The sequence below is a fragment of the Cetorhinus maximus genome, chromosome 21 (assembly GCF_964194155.1).
Source record: "Cetorhinus maximus chromosome 21, sCetMax3.hap1.1, whole genome shotgun sequence".
Lineage (NCBI taxonomy): Eukaryota > Metazoa > Chordata > Chondrichthyes > Lamniformes > Cetorhinidae > Cetorhinus > Cetorhinus maximus.
Window position 1 is genome coordinate 29,151,179 of NC_135899.1, and position 20,123 is coordinate 29,171,301.

At 42.8% G+C, this 20,123-nt stretch overlaps 1 protein-coding gene and 1 non-coding gene across 2 annotated transcripts in view; one reads left to right on the plus strand and one right to left on the minus strand.

The window, feature by feature from the left end:
- The window catches only part of LOC144695151 (uncharacterized), a 52,600-nt gene extending 35,631 nt beyond the window's left edge, over positions 1–16,969 (minus strand). Inside the window, exons 1-3 of the mRNA XM_078566048.1 lie at positions 16,941–16,969; positions 4,891–4,969; positions 4,168–4,175 (exon numbers count right to left, since the gene is read on the minus strand). Of these exons, the coding sequence (XP_078422174.1) occupies positions 4,168–4,175; positions 4,891–4,969; positions 16,941–16,969 (116 nt within the window). The remainder of the gene's footprint in view (positions 1–4,167; positions 4,176–4,890; positions 4,970–16,940) is intronic.
- Positions 15,695–15,766, plus strand: trnah-gug (transfer RNA histidin (anticodon GUG)). The gene has a single exon. It is a non-coding gene; the product is annotated as a tRNA-His (tRNA).
- Positions 16,970–20,123: the final 3,154 nt, after the last annotated feature.

Here is a 20,123-nt window from a genome sequence, read left to right on the forward strand (position 1 = left end):
TTTCTTTATAGCATATATCTTTGCTGAGGTTATGAAATATCTCCTTAAATGTTTGGCACTCTACCGTCCTAACTTTTAACCTATTTTCCCTGTTCAATTTAGCTAACTCTCGCTTCATACCCTTTAACTGCCTTCATTTAAGTTTAAACACTTGTCTTGGATCCACCAGTCTCATCCTGTAACTGAATATGAAATCTATCATGTTAAGACAACTCTTACCAGAAGGATCCTTTACAATGAGGTTATTAATTAACCCTGCCTCATTACATGTTACCTAATCTAAAATAGCCTTTTCCGTGCTTGGTTCCAGAATAAACTGTTCTAAGAAACTGCTCTGAATACATTCTATGAACTCAACCTCAATGCTACCTTTTCCAATTATACTGAACCAATCCATATGAAGATGAAAATTGCCCACGATTATTACAGTACCTTTCTTACAAGCCCCAATATTTCTTCATTTATACTCTGTCCTACAGGCTACCTACTGTCTGGAGGCAGGTGGGGAAGGTGGTGGGCAGGGGTTTTGTGGTGGGGGGGTGGGGGAGCTATAAACTTCTTTCCTTTGCTATTTTTTATCTCCAGCTGAACTGATTCTACATCTTGATCCTCCAAACCAAGATTACTTCTCACTATTGTACTAATCTCATCCTTTATGTACAGAGCTACCTGACTCCTTTTCCTTTCTTCCTGCCCTTCCAAAGTGTCAAATACCCTTGAATATTCAGGTCCAAGCCATGGTCACATTGTAACCATGTCTGTGTAATGGTTATATCATAGTGATTTCTTTCTACCTGTGCTATCAATTTATAAGTTGATAAGTAGTATCACAGTATCTTTACAGTGCAGGAGGCCATTCAACCCATCGAGTCTGCACTGATTCTCTGAAAGAGCATTCCACCTAGTCCCACTCCCCTGCCTATCCCCACAAGCTTACACATTCTCTCTTTTCAGGTAGCAATCCAATTGCCTTTTGAATACCTTGATCGAACCTGCCTCCACTACTCTTTCAGGAAGTTTGTTCCAGACTCCAACCGCCCTCTGGGTGAAAACATTTTTCCTCACATCACATTTACTCCTTTTGCCAATTATTTTAAATCTGTGCACTCTAGTTCTTGATGTTCTCTTGAGTGGGAACAGTTTCTGACTGTTGACCCTGTCCATAACGCTCAGGATCTTGAATACCTCGATCAAGTCTCCTCTCAGCCTTCTTTTCTCTAAGGAAAAGAGTGCCAACCTCTCCAATCTATCCTCATAGCTCCAGTTCTTCACCCCAGGAATCATTCTTGTGAATCTCCTCTGTCCTCTCTCCAATGCCTTCACATCCTTCCTCAAGTATGGCACCCAGAAATGGATGCATTACTCCAGATGAGGCCTAACTAGTGCCTTATACAAGTTCAACATGACCTCCTTACTCTGTACTCGATGCCCCTATTAATAAAGCCTAAGATACAATATGCTTTATTAACTACTCTCCCAACATGCCCTGTCATCTTCAATGACCTATGTACGTATACACCAAGGTCCCTCTGTTCGTGCACCTCCTTTAGAGGCTCCCCCTTTATTTTATACTGTCTCACCATATCTTTCCTGTCAATGATAATCATGAGAATTCTTTGGTTAACATGGATAATTTCAATAATTAAAACACAGCAAGCGTAGTTTAATAAATGGAATTGCATCATTGATTATTGCCCTGATGCAGAGAGTTTTGTTTTCAGAGAATGCAATGTTTACCTTGGTTTTATCTCTTCATTTTCTGTCCTTCATGTTCGCCCTCTTTGATCTATTTGAGCCCTTCACTAATTGCAGTTTAACAGTTGAACTACAAACTACTCGGACATCATCACCAACTCTTTCTGAACTGATTACCAGGGTGTGCATAAGAGGGATAAGAGGCATTTGGAGCGGGGTGCGAGGAGGTGGGTGAAGGTCACCTGGTTACCTTCCAGTTTTCTGGTACCACATTTTGAAGGGTAACCTTGTCCAACTGATATCTGCCAGCATGATTAGGTCAGGAACCCAGTGACATGGGGAGCAATCCTACTACACACTGGTCCTTCAAAACACTGTCACTATAGTTTGCACCTATGTTATATCATACCTGGTTTGGACCTACAAGAGTATGGTTCATTATGCCATCCGAGTACAGCCATAGAAAGATATAGTTTGATCCACTCCCAAGTTTAGCATTCCATTTTGCAACACAAGGTTGAAGTGGACTCGTAGCAATGCTCAAGAAGAGTCTTCAATTCTGTTTAATCATTTTTCCCTACTCCGACCTTATTTGTTGGTGTACTCTTATTTTTGTATGTTCTATTCCTTCCTGTCGCACTCTGGTTCCCATTACCCGTATCAATATTCTGCACTATTGCCTTGTCCTTTCTCTTTAACTTTTCAAATCTCCCCTCACATGAACATTCCTTCCTATTTAGTTTAAAGCATTCTTTACAAGCCTAGTTATGCAATTCACCAGGACACTGGTCCCAGCATGATTCAGATGAACTTTGTCCCAACAGTACAGCTCCCTCTTTCCCTATCACTAGTGTCAGTGCCACAACGAATCGAAACCCATTTCTCCCAAACCAACTTTTGAATCATTCATTCAACTTTCTGATATTATTTACCCTATGCAAATTTGCACATGGCTCAGGTAGTAATCTGGCAATGATCTGTTTTTAATTTAACCCCTAGCCGCTCTGACTCCATCAGAAGAACCTCTTTCGTGGTCCTACGTATGTTGTTGGTACCCACAGGGACTTTGAAAATGATCCTTCCCTTCCCCACTCCAAATTCCTCTCCAGCCCCGAGGAGGTGTCCTTAACTCTGGTTCTAGGCAGGCAACACAGCCTTCGGGACTTACCCTCTTGGCTGCAAGGAACAGTATCTATTCCCCCTAACAAAATAGTCCCCTACTACAACTACATTCCTTTCTACTCCCTCCACTTGAATGGCTCCCTGCCCCAGGGTGCTTTGTCAGTTTGTTCATCCTCCCTGCATCCTCTGCTCTCGTCCACACAAGCGGCAAGAAATTCAAATCTGTTGGACAAATGCAAAGGCTGAGGCTCTTCCAATGTGATGTTCTGGATCCCCAATCCTGCCTCTCATCGTCACACCCTCCTGTCCCTGACCACGGGCCAAATCTGAAGACCCTAGCCTAAAGGGTGTGACTGCCTCCTGGAAGAAAGTGTACAGGTAACTTTCCCCCTCCCTGATGCATTGCAGCGTCTGAAGCTCAGCTTCCAGCTCATCAACTCTGACCAAAGTTCCTCAAGCTGCAGTACATATATATATACATATATAGTATTCAGTTATATAAAAATGGAGATATAAAAATCCCAGTAACTAATAGACCAGCCATCTTAATGATGGTGGTGTGAAAAATAATGATAACTATACTCAAAGATGTAATAGAAAAACTTCTAGCAACGGAAAATATAATATTAAGGAGCAGTCAGCACTGATTTCAAAAGGGAAAATGATGTTTGACCAACATTATTGAATTCTTCAAAGAAATAACAGAAAGAGTAGACAAGGGTAATGCAGTAGATCCAAATAATTAGATATTAAAGAGGCTTTTGATAAGATACCGCATAACAGCCTCATGGCTAAGATCAGAGCACGTGGAGTCATGGAACAGGTCGGAGAATGAACAGAAACTGACTACAAACCAGAAAACAGTGAGTATAGGTTAAAGTTATTTACTAAGACTTGTGGAAGGTGGAAAGTGGTCTTCTACATGGATCAGTGCTGGGACCACGGTTATTCACCATTTGCATATAGGATTTGGACTTGGGAATCAGTACTACAATTAAAAATTTTAAGATGACATCAATCTGGGGTTGGGGTGGGGGATGTGTGGTTGCAGTGGCAGGGACATGTAATAAATAGTGGGGTATACATGATACTGAGGTAGACTGGGATAGGAGCTCTGTATAGGCATTCAGCTGTGTTAAAGAAATAGCAACGTCTCTTTTAATTTGCTTTGATTGGTAGATAGATTCTTGACCAACAAGGCAGTGAAAGGTTATCAGGGGGTAGGCAGAATGCAGAGTTGAGGCCACAATCAGATCAATAATTATCTTATTGAATGGCAGAGCAGTCTCGAGGTGCCAAGTGGCCCACTCTTGCTCCTACTTTGTATGTTCGTATGATTGATCACATTACCATACAGTCTGTGAAATAACAAAAATCATTTAACAGCAGCCAGTTTTGGAATTGGTAGATTCAAGCTCAACTTCTTCCAAGTCCAATCTCACCCTTCACAAAACGTATTACATGCAGCTGTAATATTACACCTGTTGCTTAATAAAATCCAAATAGTAACACACAGACAGATGGGCAAGTGTGCCTTTCAAGTGAATACTTTCAAGTCTCACTAAAAACTGACAGACTGACAACCAGCATCTTTGCAAATTAGGTCAGGAAATCTATGGAAATTTTTCCTTCTGCTGGTCTCCCTCTTTGAAACAAAAGCTGCATGAGGGTCATGGCCAATTTTGATTGGATGTAAATATGGCAGAGCCTTTTATAAAAATTGCCCGATTGTCATTGTGTAAAACATGAGTAGGGGGAGAGGGGAATCGATAAAAGGACAGGTTCTCCGCTGTGCCAGATTACTTCCCAGCAGTTGAAGACAACAATCCATTCCCTTGGAGGCAGTTAAATGTGAGGATGAGAATGCTAAAATCGAGGTTTTGCCATAGTCGGAAGCAAATATAGTAACAAACTATCAGACACTTACGATTCGATGCTGTGCAAAGGAAGAGAAAACATTGATGCCCGTAGAGAAACAAACAGGGTCACAGCAGTAATGACGTCTGCAGTCTCCGCCTGTCAGGTCAGATACAAATAGGAACAGCTGGAACAAGACAGAATGAGGAATCTTACTGCTGAGTCAGTCTCACAGACAACATCCCTCACTCGCCTGAATCCAAAACCACCGCCTTCTCCATCTCTCAAAGTCAATCTGCATAATAAAAGAGAATTGGATAAAAAAAAACTTGGAACTGGAGGAGGAAATTAGTCTTTTTTTTGAAGCAGCGAGTTCTTATGATCGGGGATGCACTGCTTGAGAGTGTGATGGAAGGAGAATCAACTGTAACTTTATAAAGGGAATCAGATAAAGATCTGGAAAGGAAGAATTTTTACAGATTTGGGGGGATAGGGCAGGAGAGTGGGAGTGGGGCACCCTCCTGTTCCTGGGCTCCTGCTGACAGCGCTTACGTCATCACCCTCAGCCATTGTGACCTCAGAGAGCCCGAGAGCACGGGGTCACCGCCACCACCCCCACCGGGACCTGGAGTCGGAGAAGCTGCCTCTCAGGCCGCCCTCACGGCCCTAGGCCTAGGCCAGGGGCTCCAGGCCGCACCAGGGCTTCCTGCTAATCCTCCCTCCCACAGCAGCGCCGCCTAGGGCCCAAGCACATCGCCCGCCGACCTGAGACCCTCGCCATCACCATCCTCCAGGCGATATCCAGGCGCGGCCTGTAAGTGGGGCAAATCCGCTCTGTAATAGCCCGGCGCAGGCGCGGTCACTCCACCATGTACGACCCATGACGTCAGCGCGTAATCATGTGTGACGTAAACGCGTGTGACGTGAGGGAGGCAGCTCCCCAGGAGAGAAAGAGAGATGTCAATCAAAGGAGCTGCACCCACGTGGCACAGTGTGTTTAGAATTACTGCAAATGCAAAATCTGCAATAATCTGAAATATAAACGGAAATGACCAAAAACAGGGAAAACTCTACAAATACAATAATCCCTAATAGAATCATCCGAAATGACAGAGCAGGCCGACAGGCCTTATGCTCGTATTTTTTTATTTTCTTAGCTCTTGACAAGGGAGGCCCTGGGACCTAATTGCAATTTCGAGAGAGTTGTCACCAATACCAGGGATGAGTGGTACCCCGGATATGACGGGCTCGAAATTGAGATTTTGTTTTCTCTATATAAATTGAAAATGTAATATATAATTATAGGTGTGCACCAGCGTTTAGTAATTTTTTTACCAGGAGAGCCAAATCCGCGTGTCCTTCTACAATCCACAGTTTCTCACCACTAAGAACATCCTTTTTTTATCTGGTGGCTACAATATAAGCTCTTTCTCTAACTCTGCACATCTTTACTGTTTGGCTCTGATCGATTGCACTATTTGAAGATGTAAAGCGGCTACAGGAGGATTTGGACAGATTTAGTGAGTGAGCAAGAACATGGCAGATGGAATACAATGTGGAAAAATGTGAGGTTATCCACTTTGGTAGAAGGAACAGATGTGTAGAGTATTTCCTAAATGGAAAGAGATTAGAAAGTGTAGATGTACAAAAGGACCTGGGTGTCTCGTCCATAAGTTACTGAAGGCTAACATGCAGGTGCAGCATGCTATTAGGAAGGCTAATGGCTAATGGAATGTTAGCAAAAGGATTTGAGTACAGGAATAGTGAAGTCTTGCTTCAATTGTATAGAAGCTTAGTTAGACCGCACCTGGAGTACTGTGTGCAGTTTTGGTCCCCTTACCTCAGAAAGAGTATTATTGCTGTAGAGGGAGTGCAATGAATGTTCACCAGGTTTGTTCCGAGGATGACGGGACTGTCTTATGAAGAGAGATTGGGAAAACTGGGCCTGTATTCTTTAGAGTTTCGACGAATGAGACATGATCTCATTGAAACCAACAAAATACTTAAAGGAATAGACAGGGTAGATGCAGGTAAGATGTTTCCCTGTTTGGGACGTCTAGAACCAGGATATACAATTTCAAAATAAGGGGGAAGCCACTTAGGACCGAGATGAGGAGACATTTCTTTACTCAGAGGGCTGTGAATCATTGGAATTCTCTGCCCTAGAAGGCCATGGAAGCTCAGTCACTGAATATGTTTAAGGTAGAGATTGATAGATTTCTGATTAACAATAACGAAAAGGGTTATGGGGATAATGTGGGTAAAAGGCATTGAAGTGTTTGATCAGCCATCATCGTTTTTAATGACAGAGCAGACTCGACGGGCTGAATGGCTTCCTCCTGTTCCTATGCTCATAAGTTCTGCCTCCTGTGCTCCGTACACACACACAGTCCTAAAAATAGCTACTGTTTACCCTTCCTATCAAAACCTTCACCGTTTTTGTTGGTAGTCTCTCAAATATAACTTATAAAATGAATGTCGAAAGCTGTAGAAGAATATAAATCGATCTCCTTAATGTGTCAAGAACAAGTGCATTTATGTAGCTCCGTTAATGCGTCTCTTATGCGACCTCAGAGTTAGATTATCAACTTTAATGAAAGTAGTGCCAGTTTCGAGAACATTATTGAGCTGTGAATAACATTCACCATTAATGGGGGCCACATTTCCCATAAAACCTGCTGGTACTTAAAACCATTCCCATAACAGAGCCAGCTGGTAACGTACCCATTGGCTGACGTACAGACAACTGGCTATGTTGCTGCTGTGCAGCCAGGGGGCGAGAACTGGCCACATCACCTAAATAGAGCCACTCACAATACAGACTGAGCTTTAGACAACTGTTTACATTCCCAGTGTAGATAGCGCCTGGTCACATTTCTTAAGGTGCGGCCACTGCCTGCAAATGGTTAAATTCCCAGCACAGTGGCGACTTCCAGCACCTGGCCAGTGGGAATTTGAAGGCCGATGAGTCTGGCGTCTGTTGTGCAAAGTTACGAGAGTCAGTTACGAGGGAGGAAGATGGATTGAGAGCAAGAATAACTGTGAATGAGAACTGGGGGAAAATACTCGAAAAACGCGTTGAGTGGAGTATCATTCTGTGCAAGGTATAGATAGAGCCTTGTTAAATCTTCCAACTAATTGAGCTGAATTGCTTCAGTAGTCAATAGAATCCGAACCTGCTCGGGAAGACCCCAATGCATTTATAGTTCATCGCCTTAACCATTCGGCCACAAAAAACATCGCTGTAGTAGGAAATGTTGACTTAATAACATCGCCTTGTTCTCCGCTTAAGCAAATATATGGAAGGACCATCTCCTCTTTACTATTGTATTCTTCCCGACAGTTTTTCCAACATGTAACTGCACAGGAAATGTGAATACAGTTCGTCATTTTAAAATGAGGACATTCGCTTCAACTTCACCACCTACGTGACAGGGATATTCACCACTATGCGAACAAGGAACTGGGCGACCTTGCTCGGCCAGGTATTTCCGACAGAAGCGACACACCTACAATCACGCAGTCAACCAAACCGCTTCCATTTAGCAACCCCAGAGGGAGAAGTTCCATGACAGAGAGTGGTTCATCTGAGGAAAACAGAGGATGTACAAAGAGACAAAGAAATGCAGAGGGATAGCGAACACGTGAGCTCGGCAGAAAGTAGACATATTGAGCCCAAATGGTATGGATTTCAAAACTCCAGCTCTTTCTTAATTCAGAAAGTAAGATAGAGTGTTTGTTTTAGGAACACGAGACGTCCCAAAGCGCCAGTGAAATACTTTTGGCGTACAATCCTTTCCAGTAATAACAGAGTTATACAAAAAGTTCAGATTCAACACATCCAAAAATACCATCTAAAGAATTATATATGTATGGGATTTTCTTTCTATATCTATAAAATCTCATTATTTGTTTGACGCAGATTCAGCAGATTTTAAAAGTTGTTGAAACATAGAAGCATAGAAAATAGGAGCAGGAATATGTCATTCTGCCCTTCGAGGCTGCTCCGCTAATCAATATGATCATGGCTGATCATCTATCTCAACACCGTACTCCTACGCTATCCCCTGACCTCTTGATGCCCTTGGGGACAAGAAATGTATCTATTTCCTTCTTAGATATATTCAGTGACTTAGCCTCCACAATCTTCTGTGGTCGAGGATTCCATAGGCTCACCACCCTCTGAGTGAAGAAGTTTCTCCTCATCTCAGTACTAAATGGCCTACCCCGTATCCTGGGACTGTGACCCCTTGTTCTAGACTCTCAGGCAGAGGAAATATCATCCTTGCACCTAGTCTGTCGATCCCTTTCAGGATTGTATATGTTTCAATGACATTTCCTCTCATTCTCCTAAACTCCAGTGAATACAGGCCTAGTCAGCACAATATTTCCTCACACAACAATCCTTTCACTCCAGGACTCAGTCTGGTGAATATTCACTACAATCCATTTATGGCAAGTATATCATTTCTTAAGTAAGGAGACCAAAACTGCACACAATACTCCAGTGTGCTCTGACCCAGGCCCTGTACTGCCACAGTAAAACATCCTTGCTCCTGTAGTCAAGTCCTCTCACAATGAAGGCCAACATACCATTTGCTTCCTTAACTGCTTGCTGCACCTGCATGCTTACTTTCAGTAATTGGTGTACAAAGCCCCAGGCCCCTTTGTACATCAACATTTCCCAATCTATCACCATTTAAGTAATACTCTGCCATTCTGCTTTCCCTGCCAAAGTGGATAACTTCACACTTATCCACGTTATACAGTATCTGCTATGTGTTTGCCCACTCAATCAACCTGTCTAACTCGCCTTGAAGCCTCTTAATACCCTCCTTGTTGCTCACATTCCCACCAAGTTTCGTGTCGTCAGCAAACTTGGAAATATTACATTTGTTCCCTCATCCAAATCATTGATAACTGTCGCAACTCAATAGCATTCTGGAAACTGACTGCTTTTTTTGCACTTTTCCAAACAGAACTTTCAAGCTTGAATCAGGATAGCTGCTGAGATATTTCTCCCCATGGGAGAATCTAGTACTGGAGGCAACATTTATTAATGGGAGAAACAGTCTCCCATTAATGATGGAGATGAGGAATTTCTTCTCTCAAAGAGTCTTAAACTTTTGGAATTCTCTCCCACAGATAACAATGTCGGTTGTGCCTTTGATTATATTGAACGATGAGTTTGGAGGTACGGAGTGATCTGGTTGTTCCAGTGCATGATTCACAAAAAGGTAGTATGCTGGTGCTGCAATTAATTAAGAAGACTAATGGAATGCTATCTTTTAACACGAGAGGAATTGAACTTAAAAGTTAGGATGTTATGCTTCAGTTATACAGAGCATTGGTGAGACCACATCTCGAATACCGTATGCAGTTTCGTCACCTTATTTAAGGAAGGAGGTAAATGCGTCAGAAGCGGTTTAAATTTGGTTTACTAGATTGATACCTGGAATGAGTGGGTTGGGTTATCTTATGAGGAAAGGTTAGGCAGAATGGGTTTGTTTCTACTTGAGTTTAGAAGAGTGAGGGGTGATTTGATTGAAGAATATAAAATTTTGATGGACTTGGACAAGATGGACTTGGAAAGGATGTTTCCTCTTGTGAGTGAATCCAGAACTAGAGGCCACTGTTTTAAAGTTAGATGTCGCCCTTTTAGGACTGAGGTGAGAAGATTGTGTTTTATTCCTCTCAGAGGGCTGTGCAGCTTTGGAGCTCTCTGCCTCAAAGGCGGGTGAGGCGGGGTCACTGAATGTTTTAAAGGCAGAGGTAGATAGATTCTTGTTAGGCATGGGAATCAAAGGTTATCGGGGTAAATGTGAATTTGGAGCATAAAACACAAACAGGTCAGCCATGATCTTACTGAATGGCGGAGCAGGTTCGAGGGGCCCAATGGCCGACTTCTGCTCTTATTTCATATGTTCGTATGTTCATATGACAATGCAATTTCTCTCAATGATTTTGGTAATTTTCTAATGTTTGTATTTGTTGCATCCGTTTCTCTGTTTATTTGAAGTGATTTCTCATTTAAAATCAGGTTGGGAACTTACTAGTTAACATCAGAGCTGACAGTGTTTGGATAATATTCTCATGTCGCTGAATGGCACAGCCCGAAACTCTGTGGTATGGAACCCTAAATGTAGAAAATATTGTACAGATTCGTGAAGTCTAAGTCGTGCTTTCTGTTCTTAAGTGCTGGAGTGGGACGTGATGCCTTGCGAACCACAGTGCTGCCAATATCATCTTTCATTCTTCTAAACCCCCGTGAATATAGTCCCGACCTGTTCAACCTTTCCTCATAAGGCAATCTCTTCATTACAGGAATGAACCAAGTGAACCAGTCAGATCTGCCTTTAATGCAAGTAATATTCCTCTTTAAATAAGTATATTAAAGCTGAATGCATGGCTTGATGTGTGTCAAACAAACGCCTGGTGAAGCTGTAGGAAGATTTCCCTTCTTTTATACTGGACCCTCGTTTCACTAAAGGCCAACATACCATTTGCCATCCTGATTACTTTCTCTTCTGGATGCCAACTTTCTGTGATACATGAACGAGAGCACCCAGATCCCTCTATCCCAAATCATTCTGTAGGCTCTCTCAATTTAATTAATATTCTGCTTTGTAACTCCTCTTACCAAATTGGACAATCTAACAATTTCCCACATTATACACCTGGCAAATGTTGGCCCACTTACTCTGCCCGTACATCTCCCTTTGCAGGGTCGTTGTGTCCTCATCACAAGCAGCTTTCCTGCTTCAGTTTCCTCAAAAAAATTGCCAAAATAAGCACTCCCAAAAACCTTTATAATTGTGAATCTTGACACACGCATCACCAGCTTTATTCCAGCACTTCATATGGTTCGGCCAGGCGACCACATAGAGCGAATGTAAATTTTAATCTGGTGACTGCTAACTGAAACTTGATTTTCCCTTTGACTGCCGGTCGACTCCGTGGCCTTCCATTGAGCTGAGGGAATAAATTTCTTTTCGTGAAAGCTTTTGTTTTTGTGGCCCAGTGAAGAGCGCGTTGGATTCTTCAAAGGCAGTTTATAGGCGTTCATGTCGAATGTTGTTCAAAACCATCCTCAGATATTCCTTAGCCTGACACAAATGTGACCGAGTACAGATGCTGGGAATGAACTTTGGCTCTGGCAGCATCATTGTAAGCAAAAGGGACAGTTTGCCCGAAGTTGGCGACATGGTTACAGTACAAGTCCAGAGCTCAGCGTAAGTTGTAGCTGATGACGAAACTTGTATATGGAGGTTTGGTTGACTCAGCTAAATAGAGTGTGGCGCCAATAATTTCACTGTTAATAAGTATTACGTTTGGAAGATAACTGGCTCAGAAATTCATCTCTCATAGTTGAGAGCTGTCCACAGGGAGGTAAGTGATGGAAATTCTTTCTGTAATTTGCCTATAAACTCATTCCTCAACCTCCTTCGCACAATTTGGAGACCTGTAGTATTTTCGACCCCTTGAGCATCCCCAATTTTCATTGTTCCAAAGGTGGTGTCGATCCTTTTAACACGTCATGGCTTCAACTCTGAATGTCCTCGCGAAAAAAATCCGTCTTCGAAATCACTTTCTTCCATGAAGACGCTCCTTAAATACTATCTCTTTGACGAAGCCTTGGGCCAAATCACCTAATATTTCCGTATGAGTCTTGCCATCGCGCTTTGTTTTATAATGCATCCGTGAAATGCCTCGAGGTGTTTTGTAACGTTAAAGACGCCATTGTTTATACAAAATACACCAGGCTGTGAAACGGCTTCTCTATTGTTTCCGAACTCTACCAAATTAGATCCTTTTATGAATCCTCTAGAATGTCATTAATTTCCCATTGCTGTAACAGTATCTTTGAGCAATACTGTCACTCGCTCTTCCCTTTCCCTAGATATCTGCTCACTCGCATCACTCTCCTTCCACGAGCCTATTCGTAAACTGGTTCGGGATTAATCACTCATGTAGGTAACCAGAAATGACTTTGGATTGAAGCATAATTACAATACCTGCAGACACGCAATAACCTGCATACATGTATCTCCTTTAACGTAGATACCCATCCCAAAATGCTTCAAAGGAGCGTTACCCATGTTACGCTGTATCTTTCGAACCTACAAATGAGCTGATGAGACTATCCATCACATCGCAGACCCTACTCGAATTCAATCTCGGACACGGCTTTGGTACAACTGCTTCTGAATAAGAAACGAATGTGGTTTTAAATTGGTCTTCCCCTCATTCCCCCACAATAGAGGCCTCCGAGTGCCTGTAGGGTCTCCAGAGAAAACAAATCAGATTTTGATTTTTGGAACGGTTGCTGTAGTGGCTTTGATTGTTCTTGTCTTCGATGAGGTCGTACGGAAGAGGAGAGGAAAGAAAGGAGGGCAGAGTCTGTCACTCCTGGGAATGAGCGGCGCCAAATTTCACAGCACAAATGTCAGAACATTATTGACTTCCCCTAAACACGTGGGAAACTGACACACAGTCCAGTAATGTACAGGGAATATGGGGACTGGGGGCCGTACAGGGAGTCAGGGGATGGCGAGGGGAGGGAGGAGGGGGGTGGGGGTGCGGGGGGACGGAGGGTGGGGTGGTGGTGGGGGGCCTAAAATGGAAGTGAGAGTACCGGCGGGGTCGTTTGAGGAGTGATGTGACATGGGGCCCAAAAGGGAAGTGAGGGGGCCAGGTACCCGGATGGGGAGTGAGAGGATGGGTTAAAGGGAGAATATTTTCTGTTACTTTTGTCTTGGTTGAGCAGCGATGTTCGCCAGTGAGTGAGCTCAGGTAAATCTGATCATTTCGCCTGTGAGTGTAGACAAAGTGGGGCGGAGTGAGATGGTGAAGGGGAACTGTTTGCAGCTGAAGTTCTGTTTCTGACTTTGAAGGTGGAGATCAAAAATTGTTGTAAAATGTTTGTTTGACAGCAATCTTTCCTTTTAATAGCTGTTGCAAGAGGATAAACATCGTCAAACTCATCAGTCCTGGCCTGTGGCTCAGTGTTACTCATTGGGGTTTAACAGCTGCTGAAGTGACACCAACCAGATTATAAACAGCTGTAAATCTGGACTCAAGTTATCGAGAGGATGTTGACTGAGTTTCATCACTGGCCCTTTGAAGCTCCACTTAAGGTTGTATAGATTTCCCACTCAGGGAAAGTGAAGTCCATGACACAGACAGTAAAAGACACAAGCTCCAATAGTGAGGTGAATTACTCTGACAGGCGGGTGATTTTATGGATTTGTAAACAGGCTGCCCAGAATGGATCAGATAAAATGACTGATAAATAATGGTGCTGAGGGATGAACTAAATTTGGGGCAGAGGCTGGAAGAATGAAATGGAAAAAGGCCACAATCTTGACCTTTCACATCATGATACGCCAAGATGTTAGAACCTGTGTAAAGCACATGTGCTGTATATAACAGCGAATATTTGAACTTAAATGTATATGAAAAGTTTAAATATAATCAGTTGTTGTAAGTGTACTGCACTGAAAGAAATTGAAATGATTTGTACTCCATCAAGTGTCAGATATAAAATGTTATGTATTTTGACAAATTTGATGAATGAAGTATATTTTTAGTCACAAGAGGGGCAAATTGCTTTGGTGTGATTGGGTGTGGGCACATCAGAACATCAGCATTCATAGGATTCAAGGGGAGATGGAAATCTCTTTCGCACAATTATTCAATTTACTGATTTAAGGAAAATCAGAACAAGAGTCTCCAACACCTTTGCCTTCCTTGAAGTCATGCGTGGCAGTTGCCCAGGAGAGACAGCTGTCATCCAAAGGAGCCACAGTCACCATACACCTGGATTTTAGAACTTACTGCAAATGGACCAGATATCAATTGAAGAAAAAATGGATCACATATCAGTAAGATAACTTTAGCGGATACTGTTCATTATACCATAAGCTTCAGGTTGGCTATGGAAATGGATAAAGAATAATTTAGAGTCAGAAAGCGGGGGGAGCCAACTTCAATGGGGTCAGGATCAATATGCGCTGATTTCTGCTTCATCTATGCCCTTTTCCTTTTATTTGAAAGGAAACTGCTTAAAATATCTCGCAAGGAGCTTTACTGGTTAATATCAGATCTGGCAATGGTTGGGGAATATCTCATCACCGTTGAAGGACACAACAGAAAAACAAAATCAAACAAAAAACTCCGGATTCTGGAATTCTGAAATTTTAAACAGTAAATGTTGGCAAAGCTCAGTAGGTCTGGAAGCATCTTTGGAGTGACAAACACAGTCAATGTGTTGAGTCCAAGACGATTTTTCTCTGAATCTAGAGAGATGTAGAAATTCATTGTTTTTATTTTTCCTCTGTTGAAAAAGTGTGTAACATCAGATTGAGAAAATTGGAAGATCTGGGATAGTTGCAGGGCAGGAGAGATTGAATGACAAATATGCCATGGAAGACATGGCAAAGGGAGTGGTAATGATAATATAACGATGTAAGCTTTGGTAGTCTAGGGGCTAAAAACAGAATAAACGTGAGCAATGCCAGAAAGCAAAATAACAGAATGTCTTCATACAGAGGAAGAAAAGGTCAGCTTTTTCTGAAAACAAAAACATGAGAACAAGATCCAGACCTGCTGAGTTTTTCCAGTTTTTATAACAAGAGGAATGGAAAAGCAGAACATAATTTAAATTGTGAGAGGCGACAGAATGCTGTGGGATCTGGGTATTCTCGTCCATCTGTCACAGGGAGCGTTCATGCAGGGAGAGCAATTAATTCGGAAGGAAAATGGAAATTTGGTCTTTATTGCAAGGAGGATGCAATAGGAAAGAAGGGAATGTTTCTACAACTGTACAGGGCTCTACACCTTAAAAGGGAAAAACTGAAAATAATTGAAAGCAGTTCTGAAAAAGGTACTTGGTTTGCTTCCTAGAATGAAGAGGTTGTCGAATGAGAAAAGGTTACACTAACTGGGCCTGTGCTCATTGCAGTTTAGGAGAATGCGAAATGGTTGCAGCGGGGGGATTGGGTACTTCCTGATGTGTAGGGCCGTGATCGTATAGTGGTTAGTACTCTGCGTTGTGGCCGCAGCAACCTCGGTTCGAATCCGAGTCACGGCAAAGATTGTTTGGATACTTTGCTGCGCTATCTCCGATAAGGACACACTGAGGAATCAAATGTTTAGCACTATAAAGACTTATTTTTGATTAAAAAAACCCATATTTGCTCCCAAACTGAGAACATGCACAGTTCCGTGTTTGACGCTCCAGAATTCAAACAGTCAACATTAAAAACAGAAAATGCTGGAAACAATCAGCGGACTCAACACTGCTCGAATTTGAATTGGAGCAGTAAACGATATTTATAAACACCGTTGTGAAACCCTGGAATTCAATAGCACGGAACAGCAACTATGGCTGACTTGGTAGCACTGTGGATCACAAGAATTCTTGGAGTCATGGGATTATGCAGCACAGAACCAGGCCCGTCGGCCCATCGTGTCCGTGCTTGCCACCAGGCACCTATCCATTCTACTCCCATTTTCCAGCACTTGGTCCGTAGCCATGTCAAATCCAACTATAGTTCCAGACTCATTTGCCTGCTAAAACACTCTCTCCCTATTTGCTTTCAGCTTATCCGCCCATTCCCCCGAATAAGTTAAACACCTCCATTGAATCTCCGCTTAGCCTTCTTTACGCTGAAGAGAGCGATCCCGGCCTCTATAGTCTCTCCGCATATTTGAAATTTCACATCCCTGGACATGAGGCAAGGCGGAAGGGTGCTAAAGTTGTGGAAAATGTTGCCAGGTGGGAATGGGGGAAATGGAAACGGCACGACACAGAGAACCCAGTCTCCAGCTTTGTGAATCTTGAGAAAGGCCGTGGGAAAGAGAATCAGAGGAGCATGAAGGGTGAACATCCCGACTGATCAGTGACAGTCAAAGCAATTTTCCCTTCTTCAAGACGTTGAAAAATTTACTGTGAGCTGATTGCTGACATTAACAGATCTTAGTAATTGACAGGATTGTGGTTACTGTTCCTCAAGAAATAATGTCTAATATTGGTGTCAGGGCAACGCGAATATTTGGAAACATAAAACGCAATGTTAGCCTCGAATGTAAAAGGCTAGTGGAGAGTTAATGGACGTGCCGTCCATGTTTGTGCAAGGTCCAAGATCGGCCTTCGTAGCCAGCATAAACGTTCAATGATTCATTTTAGGTGTGGTACCGAGGCGCAGTGGGTTAGCGCGTTCGAGTATTAAGTGAAAGATGGTTGAATCGAATCGCGCAGTTACCTGTTCGCCAGCCTTTCTTCATGCCACATCGTTTTTAGGTTGTGCCCTTCAGTTGCAATAAAATATTCACCAACATTGTCAGCTCTGATGTTAACCAGTGAGTTCCCGCTGAGATACTTTATGATTATACATTTCAAATTAAACTTACCGAAATCCACCCCATTAGAAATATCCTCAGATATTGAGCTGAAAAAAACTAATTAACGTTGTGTCTAAGACATACTCCATTTACAGCGATTTCCCTCTTACCATTGCCTAAAATGTTGCCAAAATAAGGATTCTCAACAATCACGAAATTTCACTCACGCCCCCAACAGCTTTAATCCACCGTTTTATTATGTTCGGCCAGCCTACCACATATCGCGAATGTCAGTTTTGAAGTTGGTACTGCTATCTGAAAGCTGGGTGTCCTTTTAACTGCCCCCCGAAAGCAGACTTTGCATTGAACTGAGGGAATAAACACTTAATTCGTTACGGTCCTCGCCCTTGCCGAGCAATGAAGGGCGCGTTGGGTCGACACTCACTTTTCCGAAGGCATTTGGTCTGAGGTCATGACAATTCATCTGGGTGATTCTGAAACCGCCACAGGAGGAGAGTGCGTGGTTAAGCCTTTAGAGCCGCATGGAGAGAGGTAAGTGCTGAAAATTCTCTGACAATTTCGGGATTTGAAGGTGTATGCACAGTATATGCCAAGAACTCGATTCGACAAGTCTTTAGTTGCCCTATTTACTACTATAGAGGATCAGCACGGACAGGACGGACAAATGGTCTCATTCTGCGCTGTAACCATTTATGATTCCCTATTTAACACTTCCCTGCGCCTGGCATGCCAAAATATTGCCATTTTATCTCTCCTGGTTTCCCCTTTAGCACAGACATTTCATTTTTTTGATTCTCCACACTCCAAGCTTCCTATCAATTACAGGATGTTTTCACGTATCCACCAAACGTGGGTCATGTTTTATTTTGGCGCACTCAGTCTTCCCTGTCGTTGTTGCTGAATTGATCTGATCTCGATGGAAACTTGCTGGCTAACATCAGAGCTGACAATGTTTGGGGAACATTTTCTTGTCGCTGAAGGGCACAGACCAAAACTATGTGGTATGGCATCTTAAAGGTGGAATATAATGTATAGATACTTCTCTAGGTGGGATTAAACAACGAAGGCTTCGTTTAACAGTCGAGCGAACTGGCCGATTCCGCCAAGACAAAAATGTACTTTTCAGTATTACCAAAATGAGACCTGTTAACATTTATGATGTATACATGGGCACAGTCTGATCTTGCTCAGTGCACAAACATCCATTAACAAGCTGTCCTGCAGAATTCTTACCTATAGCTACTCGACAATTTGTCATGATCCGGAATGAATTCAGCTGCTCTTCCTGAAGATAGCGTTGTAGATGTTTTTTAACAAGCCCAGAAGGCAGTTAACGTCTTTTCTGAAAGATTGCACCTTTTAGTCATTACGGCGCGGAGTCCAAGCCTTGATTTTTGTTCCCAATAGCTGGAGCGGGCCGTGATGCCTTGCTATCCTCAGTGCTGCCACAATCATCTTTCATTCTTCCAATCTCCAATGACGATAGTCCCAACCTCGTCAACCTTTCCTCATAAGACAATTTCTTCAGCACAGGAATCAACCGAGTGAACCTGCCCAGAACTGCCTTCAATGCAAGTATATTCCTCTTTAAATAATTAGAAGGAACGGGAATGCACCGCTTGATGTGCGCTCTCACCAACGCCCTACACAGCTGGAGGAAGACTTTCCTTTTTTTATACTCAGTCCTCCGAGTACTAGAGGCCAACACTCCATTTGCCATCCTGATTACTTTCTCTATCTGCATGTTAGCTTTCTGAGATATATGAACGAGGACACCCAGTCCTCTCTATCATAACTCATTCTGTAGTTTCTCTGAATTTAATTAATATTTTGCCTTTTAATTCCTCCTACCAAAGTGGCCAATCTCACATTTTCCTACATTATACTCCTGTGAAATGTTAACATAATTACTTTGCCTGTTTATACGCCTTTGCAGGCTTGTTGTGTCCTCATCACAAATTGCTTTTCTGCTGAATTTTCTATTTTAAAAATTGCTAATATAAGGAGTCTCAAAATATTGATAATTATGAATTTTGACACGGGCACCGGCAGCTTTAATCGAGCGTTTTATAGTTCTCGGCCAGGCTACTACAGAGAGAGAAGCGAATGCAAGTTTGAATCTGCTGACTGCTGATGTTGCCTGCCCGCCGACTCCAAGACTTGGCACTGAACTGAGGGAACAAGCGTATTTTTCGTGAAAGTGCTTGTCCTTGTGGCGCAATGAAGAGTGCCTTCTTCAAAGGCAGTTGGTATGAGGTCATGTCGAACTTTGTCGACAACCGTCGTCAGATGTTCCTTAGTCTTACACAAATCAGAACTCGTACCGATGCTGGAACATCGCTTTAAGCAACAGAGGCAGTTTCCTCGGGGTTTGTGACAGGCTACAATAAAAGTCCAGAGCTCAGCGTAAGCTGCATCTGCTGATGACACTTGCATATGGAGGTTCGGTTGGCTCAGTTGACTAGTGTGTGGCGCGAATAATTTCACGGTTTATAAGTGTTGCGTTGGAAGGTAAATCGCACAGAAATTCATCTGGATGATTCAGACATTACCACAGGATGAGAGTGCGTGGTTGCTAGTTGGGAACTGTCTGCAGGGCGGTGAGTGATGGAAATTCTTTCTGCAGTCTGCCTGTAAATTTATGCCTCAATTTCCTTTTCTCCTATTTCGAGACCTGTCGTTTTTACGACCCCCTCAGCAGCCCCGACTTTAATTGCTCCAACGGTGGCGTTCATTGCTGCATATGTCTCGGCCTCAACTGTGAATGTCCTCCCTAAAACTTTCAGCCTTTCGACCTTACTTTCTTCCATGAAGGCGCTCATAAAATTCTATCTGTTTGAGCAAGGGCTTAGCCAACTGCCCTAATATCAACGTAAGTGCCTTGGCATCGCCCTTTATATTATTATGCCTCTGTTAACTTCCCGAGATGTTTTATGGTGTTAAACGCGCTATTGCCCTTATAATATATACCAGGCAGTGAAACAGCTCCTCTATTGTTCCCGAGCTCTACCCAATTATAATATTTTTGAACCCTCCAGCACGATGTTCCTTACCAGTGCTGCAATAGTATCTTTGATCAATAC